This window comes from Rhinolophus sinicus, linkage group LG13 (assembly GCF_036562045.2).
Source record: "Rhinolophus sinicus isolate RSC01 linkage group LG13, ASM3656204v1, whole genome shotgun sequence".
Lineage (NCBI taxonomy): Eukaryota > Metazoa > Chordata > Mammalia > Chiroptera > Rhinolophidae > Rhinolophus > Rhinolophus sinicus.
The window spans coordinates 825396-842509 of record NC_133762.1 but is presented as its reverse complement, the minus strand read 5'-3'; the positions used below and the strand labels follow the sequence as shown (position 1 = coordinate 842509).

The window sequence follows — 17114 nt, the reverse complement described above, 5'->3', positions numbered from 1 at the left end:
AACAATGGAAAGGAATAGCAAAGAGAATGGAATATGTAAGTACAGGTGCCAATCTCTGCATAATAGAAGGTACGAAAAATGGAGGAAAAATCAGGAAATACATTATTTGATAAAATGACAACACATTTCCCATAATTAAATAAGAAATATTTTAAATTAAACAGAAGAAATTCTACTGCATTTTTATAATTACTATAAAGCCACAGTAATCTATTCTAGATAGTATGGTATTGGTGAAGGGATAGATTCATAGATCAATTGAACAGAATGGAAAGTCCAGAAATCTGTGAAAGAAATAATTCTGGTCAAATGATTGTTGACCAAAGACAAGCTTTTCAGCAAATAGTGTTGGAACAACTGGACATTTATATTTAAGATTAAGCTTCAACCTAAGTCTCATACATTATACTAAAACAAACAAACAAACAAAATCTCAAGATTAACAACATGTCTAAATTTTCATATATCTAACGTTTTCCACTTTGGAAACTTTTAGGAAAAATATTCATGACCTGAGATTAGTCAGACTTCTTAGATATGGCACCCAAAGCATAATCCATTAGAATATGGCTAACTGTGCTTAATAAAAATTTAAAACATTGGTTGAAAAATGAAATATTTAGGAAAGTGAAAATGACAAGCTACATATTGGCAGAAAATATTTGGAAATCATGTATACAACAAAGGACTTCTATCCAGAATATATGAAAAACTCTCAAATTCCAATAGTAAGAAATCAAACAACTCAATTAAACTAAGCAAAACATGTGAACAGCCATTTCAGCAAATGGCACATGAAAAGCTGTGCAATGCCACTACACAACAATTAGAAACTCTAAAAAAAAAAACAACAAAAAAAAACCCAAAACAAAAAACTAGTGATAATGAAAAGTAACTGGAACTGCCATACACAGTAGGAGGTTACGCAAATTGCTCCAGCTATGGTACAAAAGGGTTGGGCAGTTTCTTACAAAATTAAAGATATGCTTTCTGTATAATCAGCAATTCCACTTTTGGGTATTTACTGTAGAGAAATAAAAGTGTATTTTCAAACAAAACCCATTGATAGTGGCTCTGTTAATAAGCAACAAAAGCTGGCAACAACTCATTTTCTTCAAGAGGTAAATGAATAAACAACCTGGGCTATATTCATTTGATGGCATACTACTCGGCAATAAAAAATGAGCAATTGATACACAAAACAAGTTAGATGAATCTGAAAGGCAGTACGCTGAGTAAAAGATGCACAACGATGCAAGCCTAAAAATTTATATGATGAATAACTCCATTTAGATGACACTCTCAAAAAGATGGAACATAGTAATTGAGATCAAATGATTTACTCCTGGGGATCAGAAACGGAGCACAGCAGAAAGGACTTTGGGACACTGTCTGAGTCTGCTCAGGCTGCCTTAACAAACTCCCACAGACTTGGTGGCATAAACAACATCAATTTATTTTCCCACAGTTCTTAGGCCTGGACCACTAAGAAAAAATTAGTGAGCTGAAATATTATATAAGACCTAGGACAAGGTCCACCAGGGGCAGTTTTGGTTGAGGAATTTCTTTCTGGCTTGCCAACAGCTATCTTCTCACTCCGTCCTGATGTGGATTGTCCTTGGTGGTGTTTCTTTTGATAAGGAACTAATCCTGTCAGTCCAGGGCCCCACCCTATGAAATGCATTCAACCTGTCGCTTCCTTAGAGGTCCCCTCTTCAAATACAGCCACACTCGGGATGGGGCCTCCATATTTGAATTTGGAGAGACACAAACATTCAGTCCATAACATTCTACCCCCAGCACCTCCAAATGCATGACCTCACATGAAAAACACATTCATTCCATCCAACAGCCCCAAAAGGCATAACTCTTTCCATCATCAACTCTACAATCCAAAGTCTCGTCTAAATCAGATACGAGACGTGAGACACAGTTCATCCTGAGGCGAAGTTCCTCTCCAGCTGGCAACCTGTGAAACCTGACAAATTATGTGCTTCCAAAATGCAGTGGGGGGACTGATGCAGGATAGACACTATCATTAGAAAAGGAAGAAAACAGAAGGAAGAAAGGGGTTACGGGTCCCAAGTAAATTCAAAACTAGCAGGGCAAATCCCATTATGTTTTAATGTTTGAGATTAATCTTTGGTTTGATGCTAGCCTTCCAGCCCACTGGGGTGACAGGGTCACCCTTACTGCTCTATGGGGCAGCCTTGACCCTTTGACTCTGTGAGGGCCCCATTCCCATGGATTTCTGTGAAAGCCCTGCCCATGTGGTCCTCCATGGTGTCTGCCTGGCCCTCTGAAACTGTGGAGAAATCAGTCTTGTCACTCTTCCTGTGGTAGGATTGGCAGCCTGATGATCTATGAATTCCCTTCAGGGTCATTCCACTCTTTTTTCTTTTTTAACAGAGCAGGTTGGGGCTTCAACATATGAACTTGGGGGAAACTCAAACATTTAGTCCATGACAGGTGGTGATGGGATTATACTGTATCCTAACTCTGGTGGTGGTTACATGAACCTATACATGATGAAAATTCATAGAATTTTATAACAAAAAGTCACTTTTACTTAGTGATACTTTTTAAAAATATTATAATAAATCCAAATGGATTAAAAACAAAAATTCAGAGACAAAAATTCCAAGATTCAATTTATTGTTTCGAATATCCAAAAAGATTCTGTCTCCAGTAGACACACTTGAAACAAAGGTTGAAAATAAAACTGCGGGAAAAGCTATACCCAGTAAGGTAACAACCTTACTATTAGGCAAAGTAAAATTGATGTCAAATTTTTCATATACAATGAGAAATATCACCTATTCGTAAAAAGAACCCAAAGGGGGAAAAGATGTTAATATTATGAGCATATATGCACCTAACAACATAACCTGTTAATGCATGTAAAAATAGTGGATTGCATTGCAGGAAAAATAAATAAATAAATAATCACTTTCAGAGCTTAGAAATCACAGAAACAAGAAAAGAGAAATAGAATATAAGTCGTATAACTAACAAACTTAGATATATCTGGAATATTACATTCAGCATGTAAAGAATACATGATCTTGTCAAGTATTCATTATTTAGGCCATTAATTAAGAACTTCAACAAGTCCCAAACAAGCATCATCATATAGATTGTATTTTGAATATAAAATACGTTTTTGCTAAAATTTCCTATATTTTTGAAAAATAAATGATTCTTATGTTTAAAAAAGTCTTATAGGGGTTATAAAATACTCAGAATTCAATGGCAATTCCTACATTCCAAAATATGATTCAATCAGGAACTGCATGAATAATCCACATTAGAAAATCTGTTAGTGTGCTTTACCAAAGTGGTAGGCAGAAAAAATTTATATGCTTATCTCAGTAGAGTCAGAGAAAGCTTTCTAAAAGTCCAACATCTATTTATTTATATTAAGAGGTAACTGTTACAAAATTAGATATAGAAGATATCTTCCTTATCTTGGTAAATGCTACTTTTCAAAAATCTATAGAACACATTATACTTAGGGAATCTCTAGATGCCTTCTGTTTAAGATCAGAATGAGGTGAAAATGCCCACCAATGTCATGACTTTTTGATGTAGTTTTGGAAGCCCTAGACAATATTCTAAGGAAAGAACAAAAATTGTTGTGCCAGGATTAGAAGGGAAAATATCAAACTATTCTTTATGTATAGATCACATGATAATTTAAATAGAAAATCCAAGAGAATAAGACACAAACTATTAAAACAACAGAGTTTGGCAAAATTTCAGCTATATGGTCAATTTCAAACACAAATATTGCTCTACAAAAGTAAAACTGCTAGACAATATAATAGTTACAAAATATAAAACTATAATAAAATACTATTAACAATGTTACTGCAGAAAAAAGATGGACCCCTACCCAAAATTTGGTCTGGACTTTGTCCTGCTCACACACTAAGAGGGTATGAAAAGGTTTATTGCTCACATATGATGCTTTTGGGGGATAACAGTGTAGTTTTACCAAGGCGGTCTGAAAATGGCTTGGGAAAGTGAGGGAAGAGATGACGTTGGATTATTGTCGTTAGAAAGTGGGGTCTGGGTGAGTATTCTTATATAGAGTCAGGGAATTAAAATATGAGATAACATTTTTCATGAACCAATTAAAATTTTAATTAATGCTGCCAAATGTTCTGTAACACAAGCATTCAAATGCATTCTGGTGATAAATGATATTAATTTTCATATGTCTAATTGAACCTCAAGAAATGTCATGCAGACTTCTGGTCAAGATGGCAGAGTAGGTAAATGCTATGCTCACCTCCTCCCATGACCACCTCAAAATTACAACTAAACTATTGAACAACCATCATTGAGAACCACTTGAGGTGTAGCAAAAAAAAAAAAAAAAAAAAAAAAAAAGGCCTACCTCTAAGGACATACAAAAGAAGCCACCTCAACACTGGTAGGAAAAGCAGAAAGATGGAACAAGTTGGTCCCACACCCACATGTGGCAGTTAAAAATCAGGAGTGATATGTCAGCCATGGAGGTCTCCTGGAGGAGCTAGAGGTCCCAGCCCCACACCAGGCTCCCCAGCCCAGGTTTACAGTGCAAGGAGAGAAGTCCCCATAATTTTTGGCTGTGAAAAATGAGCCAGGATGATGGCTGAGTGAGACAGAGGGCGGCTGGAGTCTCACGGACTTACTCACTGATGGACTCGCTAGGAGCTCCAGCATTGGGACAGCAGCTTGAAAGGTGCCAGGGACATATGGAGAGGAACTGAATTGTCTCCCTTCTGGGTGAGGGCTGGAGGGGCAGCTTTCTTCCAGACAGAAGTGCTGACAGAGGCCATTTTTCCTTTGTGGAGCCCTCCCCACACCCAGCTTGCACACAAATGCAGCTGCCATATCTGAGTCTCCACCAGCCTGGCTAACACTGCTCACCCTGCCCTGGTGATTCCTTGAGATTCCATCCCACTCAATGTGTGGGCCCACCCAACCCCCTTCCAGTGGCTTTTCCATACAAATGGCCTGTGGACTTTCCTAAAATCTCACAAAGGTTCACAAACCTCAAACAAGCAGATCTGGCCTCGGTGTGCCCCATCCCTCTTGCTAAGCAGCTCCACGCCCAGCACTAGTGTCAGCTGGCCTTGGTTCACAGCCTAGCCTCTCCCAGGTGCCTCCAAGCCCAGCACAAGTGGAACCATCTGCAGATCACTTTGTAGCTCCCACCAGGTGGCTCCAGGCAGAGCACGGGCAGCGGCTGGCCTTGACTCACACCAGAGCCCCTCCCAAGAGGCCCCAGAACCAACACACCCGGTGGCCATCTTCAGACCACGCCAGAGCACCATCCAACCACCTCCACAAACAACACACCCGAAGGACAGACTCAGCAGGGACCAGAGCCCTGCTAAAATGGACCCTGCTCCATAGGGTCAGCCCCTGCACGACAGCTCCTCCACTGTGGTCACGGCCAGTCCCTACAACCAGTCAACCTGAGGGGCAATTCCTCCCAATGATGTGCAACAGTAACCAAGGCTCAATTACAATAGGTGAGCACAGACAACACACATAAGGGACACACCTGGAGCACCCAGCTCAGGTGACCAGGGAGACTGTCACTGGGCCCCACAGGACACCTATTACATAAGGCCATTCTACCAAGACCAGAAGACATAGCAGCTCTACCTAATACATATAAACAAACACAGAGACATAGCCAAAATGAGGAGACAAAGAAACATGTCCCAAATGAAAGAACAAACTAAAGCTCCAAGATAAGACCTAAACAAAAATGGAGGCAAGCAACCTACCAGATATGGAGTTCAAAACACTCGTTTTAGGGATGCTCAATGATCTCCAACAAAGAGCTAGGAAACATAAAAATGGAGATGGAAAACATAAAAAAGAACCAGTTAGAAATGCAGAATACAATAACTGAAGAATACACTAGAAAGAATCAACAGCAGATTAGAAGATTAGAAGCAGAGGATTGAACCAGCAATTTGGAAGATAAGGTAGCAGAAAACACCCAATCAGAACAGTAAAAAGAACAAAGAATCTAAAAAAGAAAAATGAGGATAGTTGAAGGGGCTTCTGGGACAGCATCAAGTGTACCGACATTTGCATCATGGGGGTATGTGAAAAGGTAATTTTTAAAGTAAAAGATAATTGACTAATTAACCTGTGTAGAAGTAACATGTGTGACAAGAGCAAATAGAACAGAAAAAAACAGAAAATAAAATAGCAGTATATTGTTGTTAAGAGTGACATGAAATGGTATAATGTCACCTAAAGGTAGCTTGCAGTAATTTTAAAGCTGTCGATTTTAAACCGTAGAGTAACTAGTAAAACAAAAGAAAATAGATATAACTAACAAGTCAATCATAGAGACAAAATGAGATCAGAATTTAAAAATTGTTAATCTTTTTAAAAACCTCAGTTTCTTCTATTTGCCAGGTAACATAAGTGAAGGGGGGCAGGTTAAGTGTAAACAAAAAGAGACTATGTTGCTGTAAGGAGCCCCTGCCCAGCATAAGAGGGTGGGATGAGAGCGTGGGAATATAGGCCCATTATTGTAAGTCTGCTTTTCTTTTTTTTCTCTTTTAAAAAAGCCTGAAATTGAGAGAATTTCTTTATTCATTCTTTACTTATTTATGTGAAATCTTCTGGTTTTTAAATGTTAAATGTCTCTATTTTAAAACAGTGCCAGCTAACTAAAACACATCTGTAGTCTGTATGTGTCATTCAGATGATTAACATGAAAACTCTAATTTAAATAAGGTGAAAAATAAATGAAGTCATGATAGAGTCAGAATGTATAGTGTGCTTTTTGTCAATGGAGCATTTATTGCTTCATGTGTTCTGTACCTTTTACCTTCCTTCCTTCTCTTTCCTTTGTTTTTTGGTGATATTTTCTGTCCACATTATTTGTCAGAGTCCAAATCAACTTCTATCTTTCCTTAGAAATTTTCCCTCCTCTTTCCTGTATGACTTGACCTGTTTCCTTAGCAACCAAGACCCTCTTGTTTCTGTTTGGGCAAAACACTTATAAATCTGCTTTGAATACTTGTGAATAATGAGTTTATCATTCCATTAATGGGTAATTCAAGCATTTGTTAGATTCCCACCATGGGCTGAGCCTGTGATGTTCTTACATGCTTTCAGCCAAGATCCATCTCTCCCTGCGCCCCTCCCCCCATCCTCCTCCCCCCCCCCCCCCAGTGCTTTTTCTCTATACTGTTGCCACGGTGAATCTTTTCCAGAATCATGCCCTTCCCCTGGTCAAAACTATTCAGTAGCTCATTCTTTCTTGCAGGAGGAAGTAAACCCTTGGCTCCACCTAACCTGTCTTCTATACTTGGCTTCTGTATACCCATCTCATCTTATCTCTTGCTATCTTTACCTTGTACTTGGTTCTTCATAGATACAAAGTTACTCAGTTACATGAACACACCTTACCCTACAGGAGTGGGCCCTGGGCTTAGTATACCCTACATTCAGCTTCTTGCCAAATTCTGCTTCCTGGTGGTGGTGACACTGCTTTTCATGTTTTACCTCCTGCACCACCCCATCCACACAGACACTGCCTCCCTTCTCCACCTCTGTTCCAGGTGGGGTACAGAATGGGTATTTTGTGCTTCACCCATTGCCTGGCTTCCCCAAAGTGAGCTATTTCAGGCCTTTACCCTAGTAACAATTCTTTTTGAGACGGGTACCACACTGAGGTTATGTGGAACGGGGGTGCCCTCTACTGCTTTCCAGAAGTATAGCTACTTTGCTTGATGTCACTCAAAAAAAGGAAAAATGCTAATGGAACAAATGGGAATTCAATCGACAGACGTTATTTTTCATGGGAAACACTGGATTTCATATTAAAACACACACGATTGAAATGGTAATAAATATTCTTCTAAACTGTGGGTTTCTGTACCGTTAGGATGTCTTATTGTCTTACTACCCTCTCAGGTCCATCTGACCTGGGGCTCTGTTATTCAGAGGAGAGACTGGATCACCACTGTATCACAGGGAGGAGGTAAAAATTGAAGCCACGTGCTCAAATACCTTTTTAAAGATTAGATGTTACTTAAGATAGTTTCCATATGTTCGGTAATATGTGTTGAAATTAAACCGATGTAAAATTTACCAAAAACATAGAAATTTAAAAAATAATCCATCAAAAGAGCATAAATTCACTTACAGTTGATATTTCATTCATTATTTTTCAATAATACCTTCAGAAGGTATTACTGCTAAGAATTAATGTCCATAACTCTCACTAACCCAAAAGTAACCCCTGATTTATCTATCTTTGTTTTTTTTTTTTGCAAAAATTACTGAGTGACTTTGATCAACTGTAAAGCTTTCAATTCACTAAATGTCTATCTTGTGATTTGCCTCATGTTGTTGAGTTCTGAGAGAGGAGTAGCTGTCACTGGTATCACTAACCTTAGAGTTCTAATACCTGATAGATAAAAATTATATTAGGTTGATTATAGATGTATATTAAGTTGATTCAGATTTTTTAAATTTAATGATTTTGACTGTCAATGAACTTTATCTTAGTGATATGTCTTTTGAGAAATTAGAAAATGAATAAATGCATGTGTTCGATTTATCCATTTTAGAATCAGAAAGCCTTTCAAATGAGCAGCTTAGCTAATTTGTATTTCATGTTCTAGAATGTGTATTTCATCTCTAGCATGTATATTTCATTTCTAGATCAGGTAATCACAAGAATTCAAGTTATTAAATACTGTGGCTAAATGCATAGTCAGAGCAACACTCCCTGTGTATTTGCAACATTTATACATTTTTATGTCCTGTTCCTGGACTACATTTACAATTTCTCATGTTCGGAATATCTCAGAATTTTTTGAATATGCAAAAGCACAGCAGGTAGCTGAGATTTGTGCCCAAGGTGTTAGACACAGCTGAAGAACAGAGTGATTTCACACACTGAAAGAGTAAAAGATCCTTTCTGGAGGAGACTTAGAAGCTTGTCTTTTCTCACAACTATGTTAAAAGTGACTATCAACAGTGCAGTGCCACAAAAGATGTGGACAAATAGTTTGAGATCTGGAACATTTCGCCCCGTGCTTGCTTGTGCGTCCATCTTGTTTGGGCTGCTTGAAGGGGGCCCTGTTTCCACTCAATTGTCATAAGCACCACACTCACCTCAGGCTGCACACTAGTGAGCCAGAGACAGACACAGTCCCCATAATGACCCCGCGTGTGCGTAGGTGCGGGAGGCAGCGCAGTGAACCCGTGCCCAGGCCGCAGAAGCCCTCTCAGGTCTGCTGACCCCACAGCCCCTTGCTCTTGACACTAGAGAAAACCCCCAAGTGTACACTGCAAATTGGTAAGGGTTTCATTCTCATCTAATCCAATCGTACTCTGGGTTTCCCTCCCGTTGCAACGAATTATAGATAAAAGGAGCGTCGGAAGCTGGCTTCTTTCTATAGAGAACAGGAGATGCGACAGTCATAGGGCGTGCTCTAGGGACTGAGGGCGGACAGGGCCGGTTTGCGAGGTGCTGGGCTTGGCCCTGGAAGAGGAAGCCGTGGGCTGCTACCGTGGACACCACCTTTCCATCTCTGCACTAACAGGGGGACCAGTGGTTATTACAGGAGGTCCCAGTTTGTCCTGAAAGCTCAAGAAACTTCCGCAGAGGCACGGCCTGTCCCAAACCAGGCCACGCCGGGGCCTGAGCCCACCCCCTCCGCCACGCCGGCCGCGGGCGCGTTTGGTGAGCGTCTGGCGGCCTCTACCGGAGCGCCTCTGCAGAGGGACGTCCCTCACAGCAGAGACGACATGTGGCGCTCGGGAGAGGTGAGAGCGAGCGCGCGAGTGCGCGGGGCGCGGGGGGATCCGCAGCGGTGCAGCGCGCGGCCCGGGCGCGGCGCAGAGCGGAGCCGCAGGGCGGCCGCGGGAGCGCGGGGCTCGGCTCGGCTCGGTCCGGGCGCGCTGGGGAAGTTCGCGCTGGCAGCATGGGGCGGTGACGCCGCGCCGGCCTTCTGCGCCTGCCAGCCGGGCGACAGCGGGCAGCGGCGGAGGAGGATGCACCGTAGCCGACAGCTCGCCTCCTGGGGCTGGCGCGCAGGGTAAGCCCCGGGCGCGCGGGCCGGGGCAGTGGCAGGAAGAGGATGCGGGCGAGGGCGAGAGGACAGGCGCCACGGCTCGGCCCGCACCCCTGCCCTGGGGTGCCCCAGCCGCGGGCTGTGGGGTCCGGGAGAGGAGCTGGAGAGCCGGCGGGGCGCCGCCGGCGGCCGGGAGCGCAAACTTTCCCCCGGCAACTGCGGGAGCAGAGCCCGCGCAGGAGGGCAGGACAGCCCTGCGGGACTGGGCACCCGGGCGCAGCGCCCGCCGCTAGAATCCGGGCGTAGGGGCACCCAGCAGCGTCACTGGAATCCGAGGGGCCAAGTCGTCCGCCTGCAGGGCCCGGCAGCCCCCGGGCTCTGAGGTGCGCGGGGTCTCCGCGTTGCTTGCCGGGTGGGCTCGTGCTCTGCGGGGCTGTCTCGCTCGGGTCGGGCGGGCTGCTGGAGCTGGGGGACTCGGAGCCACCGCTGCACCGCGTGCTCCTCTCCAAGGAGCAAGGCGCTGCCCCGCGGGGCGCTGGGCTCGGACCCGGGGCTGGAGCGGGGAGGTGTGCGAGGCCAGAGAGCGGCGGAGGGCCGGCGAGCGGGAGGCGCTGCGCACCCGGCGGGAGGCGGACCCTGCCTGGCCGCGGGAGCGGGGTTGGCCGAGGCTGCAGCCCCGCAGTGCCGCCCCGCTCCTCACCCGCGCCCGCAAGACCCCGCAGCGGCCCGGCGACTGTGGGAGCGCAGCCTTTCTTTGGGGGCTTGGGGCTGGCAGGCAGAAGGAGGCGCCGCCCAGGTTTCCCGCATGCAGCGCCGCGTGCTCACCACCCGGACTCCAGCCCGGGTCAGGCGACAAGTCCCGGGACGCATCCAGGCGACCCCGCAAAGCAGCATGGCACCCTGCTCTTCTGGACACTGGGGCCTTCGCTTCTGTGCTGGAAATACCTGTTGTGTGATTCCCAACTCCGGAGCTGGCCTGGGGTCTCACTGGGAAAACGCTGTTCCTGCAGCGTGAGAGCCTGTTCTCAAGCGCATAGTGAGAGACGTGTCCCTTCCCAAGCTCAGTGCAGACCTCAGCGACTGTGCCTGCTTGGGTTTCTGATGCATTCGTGAGGGCCCAGCACAGACCCCAGAGACCTCCCCAAATGCAGTGATTATTAAGTTATTTAGTCATGGGGACAGGGTGCTGAGAAAGTGGCAGGCCTCCCTTGTAAGCAGTTCTTCTATTGTCATGATCCTGTAGACTTGTTTCTTAAACGTGCTTTCCCCCCCTCTTTCCACATACTTTCCCTCAGCACCTCGCAGAACAAGGAGTAGCTTGCTGGCTTTGAACGCGTGGCAAATATTTCAGAAAGGTAAAATTATTCCACTTGTGGATTTGACAGATGCAAAACAGTTACTCGGATAACATCAAGTATTTATTCTAGTAATAGTACTAAGGGTCATTTGATAACATGGTAAAAAGTAAAGCAAAGTATTTAAGACATGGAAAAAATAAATTAGGAAAATGATTCTGCACTCTGGGTAAAGGGAAATTTATGCCATATTGTAACTTCTTTTTCTGTCTAACTTACTGCCCAGGGGACACAGATGACACATGGAGCTGTGTCCAAGGACAGCAAGGGTTCTTTCTTTGTCAGTTGTGTGTGCTAGAAATAAGATTTGATTCCAGGAACCGTGACACTAAAACATGTGTGTTTATATGCTTTTCCCCTTGTGTACCTTTCAGCTTGAAGCTCAAGTTGGAGAAAGGAGCAATTATTTTCCAAATTCATCTGCTTCAACTATTATTCTTATTGGGAATGGACGATGGAATGTTCTCTAGCTTTATCATGATCAAAAACCTCCTTCTGTTTTGTGTTTCCATGAACTTAGCCAGTCACTTTGGGTAAGTTAGCATCTATGCTTTAATTTTATGGTTTTCGGGGCACACGTGCCTTTCAGAAACTTTGCTGTGCGGTCCATCTTTGTCTCCTTGGCAGCCCACGACGCCCTTCAGTGTATTGTAAATAAAGGAGTCCTTGCCCTGCCCCACACTTCCTTCCTGAGCAAGGCTGCTGCCAGTGTGGGGTCTCTGAAGTGAGTCAGAGAAAAGAGGCACATTTTGTTTTGAGAAATGGAAGCAGAAGGTGGTTTTAGCAGCAGCTGTGTTTCCTCCTACTCGGGTTACAACGAGATTCAAGAGTTCACGTGCATGAAGGACACGGATTGCTTGTTAGACAAGACAGCGCTCAACACTTGGGGGCTCTCCTGGTTTTCATTCTGCAAAAGAGCTGCTCGCCTGTAAAGCCAAGCCCACGCTATGTGGCAGTGAGAGGGACTCACAGGGGTCCTGGCCTGACTCAAAGGCCTTGAACTGTGGCTGTCTGAATGCAGGTGCAGACACCAGAATGCACATGTGTCTGAAACTCTGTAAGGCAGCCGCGACATCTGGCATTCCCGAGTCCTTTAAGCTCTGTCATCTTGATCTTTGGTACCGAGTCTATCTTTTCATCAAACTAGTGATACCGTGTTTCCCCGAAAACGAGACCTAGCCAGACCATCAGCTCTAATGTGTCTTTTGGAGCAAAAATTAATATAAGATCCAGTATTTATTATATTATATTATATTATATTATATTATATTATATTATATTATATTATATTATGTTACATTATATTATATTAAATTATATAAGACCCAGTCTCATTTTACTGTAAGACCGGGTCTTATATTAATTTTTGCTCCAAAAGATGCATTAGAGCTGATTGTCGGCTAGGTCTTATTTTCGGGGAAACACGGTAACCAGCATTCCAGACAAATGTCCTTATGAGGTTCTGATGCCTCTCCCCTCTGCTCCTCAAAACTGTTCTGGCTAATCAAACAAGCTGTAACTTGCAAGTGATGGAGTATAATTTAAAGATGAAATTTCAGGACGAGTTTGCCAAACAGTCGTGCTGTACAACTCGGCTCCAGAGGTTGCACACTGCACTCTGCACTTGTGTTAAGTCATGAAGGGGTCCCCAGAACACACTGGCTGTGCAACAGCCTGTAGAGACCCCTGCTCTCGGGCCAGTAAGAGGGACCCTCCTGGCTTCATGACATTTTCTGTTTGTCCTCTGGACATTTTCTGCTCTTCTGGCTTTTCCAGGTCTGTACAGAGGAGGAAACTGAGAAAGAGATGCTCGGGACCGTCCCCAGGTGCCGTGCTGGTAAATGATGGCACTGGGACCGTGTGCTGGGTCAGCCAGGGGCATGTCCATCTCCCACACCCTGAGGGGGCAGCACCTGCATACCACCATTGCAATAGAACATGCCCACATTTGTGCACTTCTGGCCCTTCAGAGTGTCCCCTTGGGACAGGGCGTCAGCTGTTATTCTGGCCTTGCTGCTGGTCCTCAGTGGACACCTCCCTCCTGTGCCTTTGCTTCCTTGTCTGTCCAGGGAAGGTTTTCCTTTCCTAGGTCTCTCCCAGCTGTGGAATCCTGTGCACCACCACGTCCGGTGTTCCTCTGAAGGGAAAGTGTGCATATCAGTGAAATCTACGCCACATTCAGATTTCCAAGTTAACGCATCCGGTAGTTATTTTGTTTACTGATATACTGCATATGTTTAACAAGAGTTCAGAGGTGAGCAGCACGCTAGGATTGGGAACATGTGTTGTGTTTGTAAGATTTTGGTCAAATATATTATTGTGAATTACATTCTGTTATTGTGAGGTTATTATGCTCCCTGGTGGACATGAGTCGGAAATACGGAGTCTTGTGCATATGGAGTTTAACCATTAGGAGCAGCTGTACGTTATTTCTTATTGAATTTGGTGGCTTTCTGAGGTCATCTTCAAAATAGAGAGAGCACTGTTAAGTTTCTAGATGCTAACAGTGAACAAGTGGTGGGGGCTCTTCCGTTTCCCGAGAGATGAACTGTTGGAGGTGTTCAGAGTCTTTCAGATATAACAAGGTCAGTAGCCACCCTAGAGCAGTACCTGCTAACTGCAGGAAATGTGGGAGACATGGATTTCCCATGTAAAAAGGGAAACTGCCCTTAATCCCACCACACAATCACCCGTTGTGTTTTGGTGGGTTTCTTCGCCTTGTTTCTATGCATGTTCTCCTGCAGTTGGGCTCGTACTGCACCTTCAGCTCTGTACTGTGCTTTTTTCATGCCTAATACTTTGTTATTGCAAACTCTTTAAAATAGATGCTTTTAAAATGGATGAAAATTATTAAAGTGCATGAAACTTAATCATCAGTTACCTCCCGAATTTGGGATGTTTTATATCATTTGGGCTGTTATAAATTTTGCTGCAGTGAACATGTTTGGCTTACAAGCATTTCAGGTGTTAGAGATCACTTCTATTAGAAGATATTCCTTTAAGTGGAATTTTACATCAGGTCCTCTGAGTGCTTTTAACTCCTGACCCTGTGTGTCTAGTTCCTCTCGATGAGATGGGGTCTCCAACAGAGCTGGAAGCTGAGTTTTACACACCTGGCCAGCCACAGAAGACATGTGGGAGCACAGGTCCCTGTTTCTTCCCCTTCTCATACAAGGCTCCTCTCATTTGCTTATTTCGCTACATGTACTTAAGAACAACTTTGTTAAATTGCAAAGAAGGTTTCACAGCACTTGCTTGACTTAAAATCTTGGCAAAATAATAGCTATCTCAATATGGAGCGTGACGTACTGTTAAGTTTTGTGTTCCGGGTAAATCCGAGGAGGATCCTTAGGAGGTAAGTAAGCATCATTAGCCCGGTCTTACAGTCGGGGAAGGGGACAGTGATGGAGAGCTAGCTGGGGGAGGTCACCAAGCCAGTCAGGCTGGGTCCCTGTTTGTCCGTGGTCCTCATACTGGTTCTGCCTGGTGACTACATGCATTTTGCTGGGCGTGTCTAAGTCAGATCAGTCTATAGACGAAGGGGATGTAATTCTGGAAGGTACTCTTTGCATTGGGGTACAGTTTTCTGTTCTGAGACTGGGGGGGGGAGAGTTTTGGTGAGCTCTGGTTTTTGTTCCCCCAAAGAAAGAGTTTGCGGTACTAAAGGAAGGTAAAGGGGGAAGCATAGAGGCACTACTTTGGACTTTGCGGGACAAGAGAAATGCCGACACGTGTAAATCCATAAAGGAAACCAGACAACAGAAGGTAGAGAGGGTCACAGAAAGCCAGTCAGGGAGCTGAAGAAAAGAGGCAAGTGTAAGCATTTGTGCGTGTACAAAGTTGTATGCAGTGTCTGAAAAGCATGTGTGTTTGGTGATCGGAAAATGTATTAAGTATGATAAGTATTATATAAATTATATAAGGTGATTATATAAGATAATTAATAAGAAGTTGCTTTGAAAATATGAGTATTGTGCATTTTCTAAATTTGATCAGCCATCACCAGTTCATTTTCAATAGCCTTTATAATTCTTCCATTAGTTTCAAGTTATATAACAGAGCGTGAGTCAACGTGATAATGGAACAGAGGTCTCATTTGACAGTCAGCCTATGTAATGTCATGTTTGGAGACATGGTATTATTCGAAGCATTGTAATTATTTTAAAGAGACCAGTAATCAAAAGTACATGGTATAGAAAAGCTAGCACAGAAACAATATTTGAATCAATGTAATGTCAAAATACATATTAAATTTAAATGGGAATTAATTTATCATCACTTGAAAAGACGTACTTTATCAGCCTCAATTGACCAGTGATAATTGTAAAATTTGAGGATTATCAACTCAATAATAAGGTAAAATCTGATTTCATTCATTTAATTGTATTAAACATATGTTAGAGGTTTATCTATTGGAAAAGAAAAAAATGCATTAGAACTTTATCACACGGCAGCTACAATTCAAGTAGGTTTTGGAAAACAATATTTTATAATTGGCAATTAAAGGGAGATTCTTGTAGAAGCAACTTATGAACACGAAGAGATAAGGTTATTCTTTGTCTGCACTAGTGTGCTAATCTGGACTTCTGGTTTCATGAAGGGAGCTTTTTCATACAAGTTCTCAAGGACGGTTCTCTCCTTTCACTAGAGCAGAAAGTACATTCTCTCTGAATCATTCAAGTACTCGTGGTGTTATTTTAAATGACAGGTTCCTCCTGCATTGTTGGCTGCAGGTTCATGAGGCCCAGGACAAATGGTCAATGTAACATTATAAAAACATACAGAAGTGCCACCAAAGCAGTCAGGGCACACACAGGCGGTGGGACATTGAAGTGGGGCTGCAGAGATGGCCAGAGAACAGAAAGGCAGTTCCCACATACAGCAAAAATTTTAGGTGGCTAAGTTTCCGCTACACAGTAATTAATGCCTAGTGTGTTTTTCAAAGGCACAGAAAGAAAATACTTCCAAATTACATGCTTTATGAAGGAAACGTTTAACATGTTTGCCCTGTGAACGGGCAGTGAGCTAAGCAAGGCTTAGGACAGCCGGCCAACACCGACCCAGCCGACACGTCTGGCAGTAGCTCCAAGATGAGTCACGGGCTTGGTTCAGGGGAGAAGGAGAATGTGGGCTTTCGGATTTTTACAAAGGTGCAGTTACATAACATGCATATTTTAATTGGTGTGAAATTTCAGAGGAAAGTTATTAGAATTAAAAGTAAAAAGAAATCTTATCGTAGAACTCTGATGGTAGGTAGCAACAATAATTGTCAGTGTTGATGGGGTACGTCTCCTTCATTTCCAGAGTGCATTTTCCAAAAATGTACGAGTAAATTTTCACAAAGCCTTCCCTTTGGAGGTGCAAAGAGATCAGGCTTAGAGCTAGAAAATCGTGCCCAAGCTTGGTTGTTGGAAAGTGACAGAATGCGGGTCCATCTTAGGGCAGGCCCAGGGCTGGCACTGTCCCCTGCAGGACCTGCTCTAGGCCTGGTAGTTAAAGTACAGTGAAAAGGGAAAGAATGGGGGGAAACCTACATATTGGAAACAAAGGAGTGTCCTAATCTAACTCAAATAACACTGCTTGAGGATAGTGGGTCCACCGCAGCCTGAATCAAATCAAACATATAATATGTACTGTGTGGTATAATGTTATAGAGAAGGGCTCTTATGATAGAAAAGGTACTATCTGCTATGAAATAGTCTTCAGC

The 17114-nt window shown here is 43.5% G+C and overlaps 1 protein-coding gene across 4 annotated transcripts in view; it reads left to right on the top strand.

The window, feature by feature from the left end:
* The first annotated feature begins 9694 nt into the window (after positions 1 to 9694).
* Positions 9695 to 17114, top strand: part of GABRA5 (gamma-aminobutyric acid type A receptor subunit alpha5) — a 65963-nt gene continuing 58543 nt past the window's right edge. Inside the window, exons 1-3 of one of the 4 annotated variants that reach the window (XM_074317552.1) lie at positions 9695 to 9804; positions 11348 to 11407; positions 11782 to 11940. In XM_074317552.1, the coding sequence (XP_074173653.1) occupies positions 11855 to 11940 (86 nt within the window). In that variant the 5' untranslated portion in view covers positions 9695 to 9804; positions 11348 to 11407; positions 11782 to 11854. The other 3 variants (XM_074317551.1, XM_074317553.1, XM_074317554.1) reach the window with 3 other exon arrangements.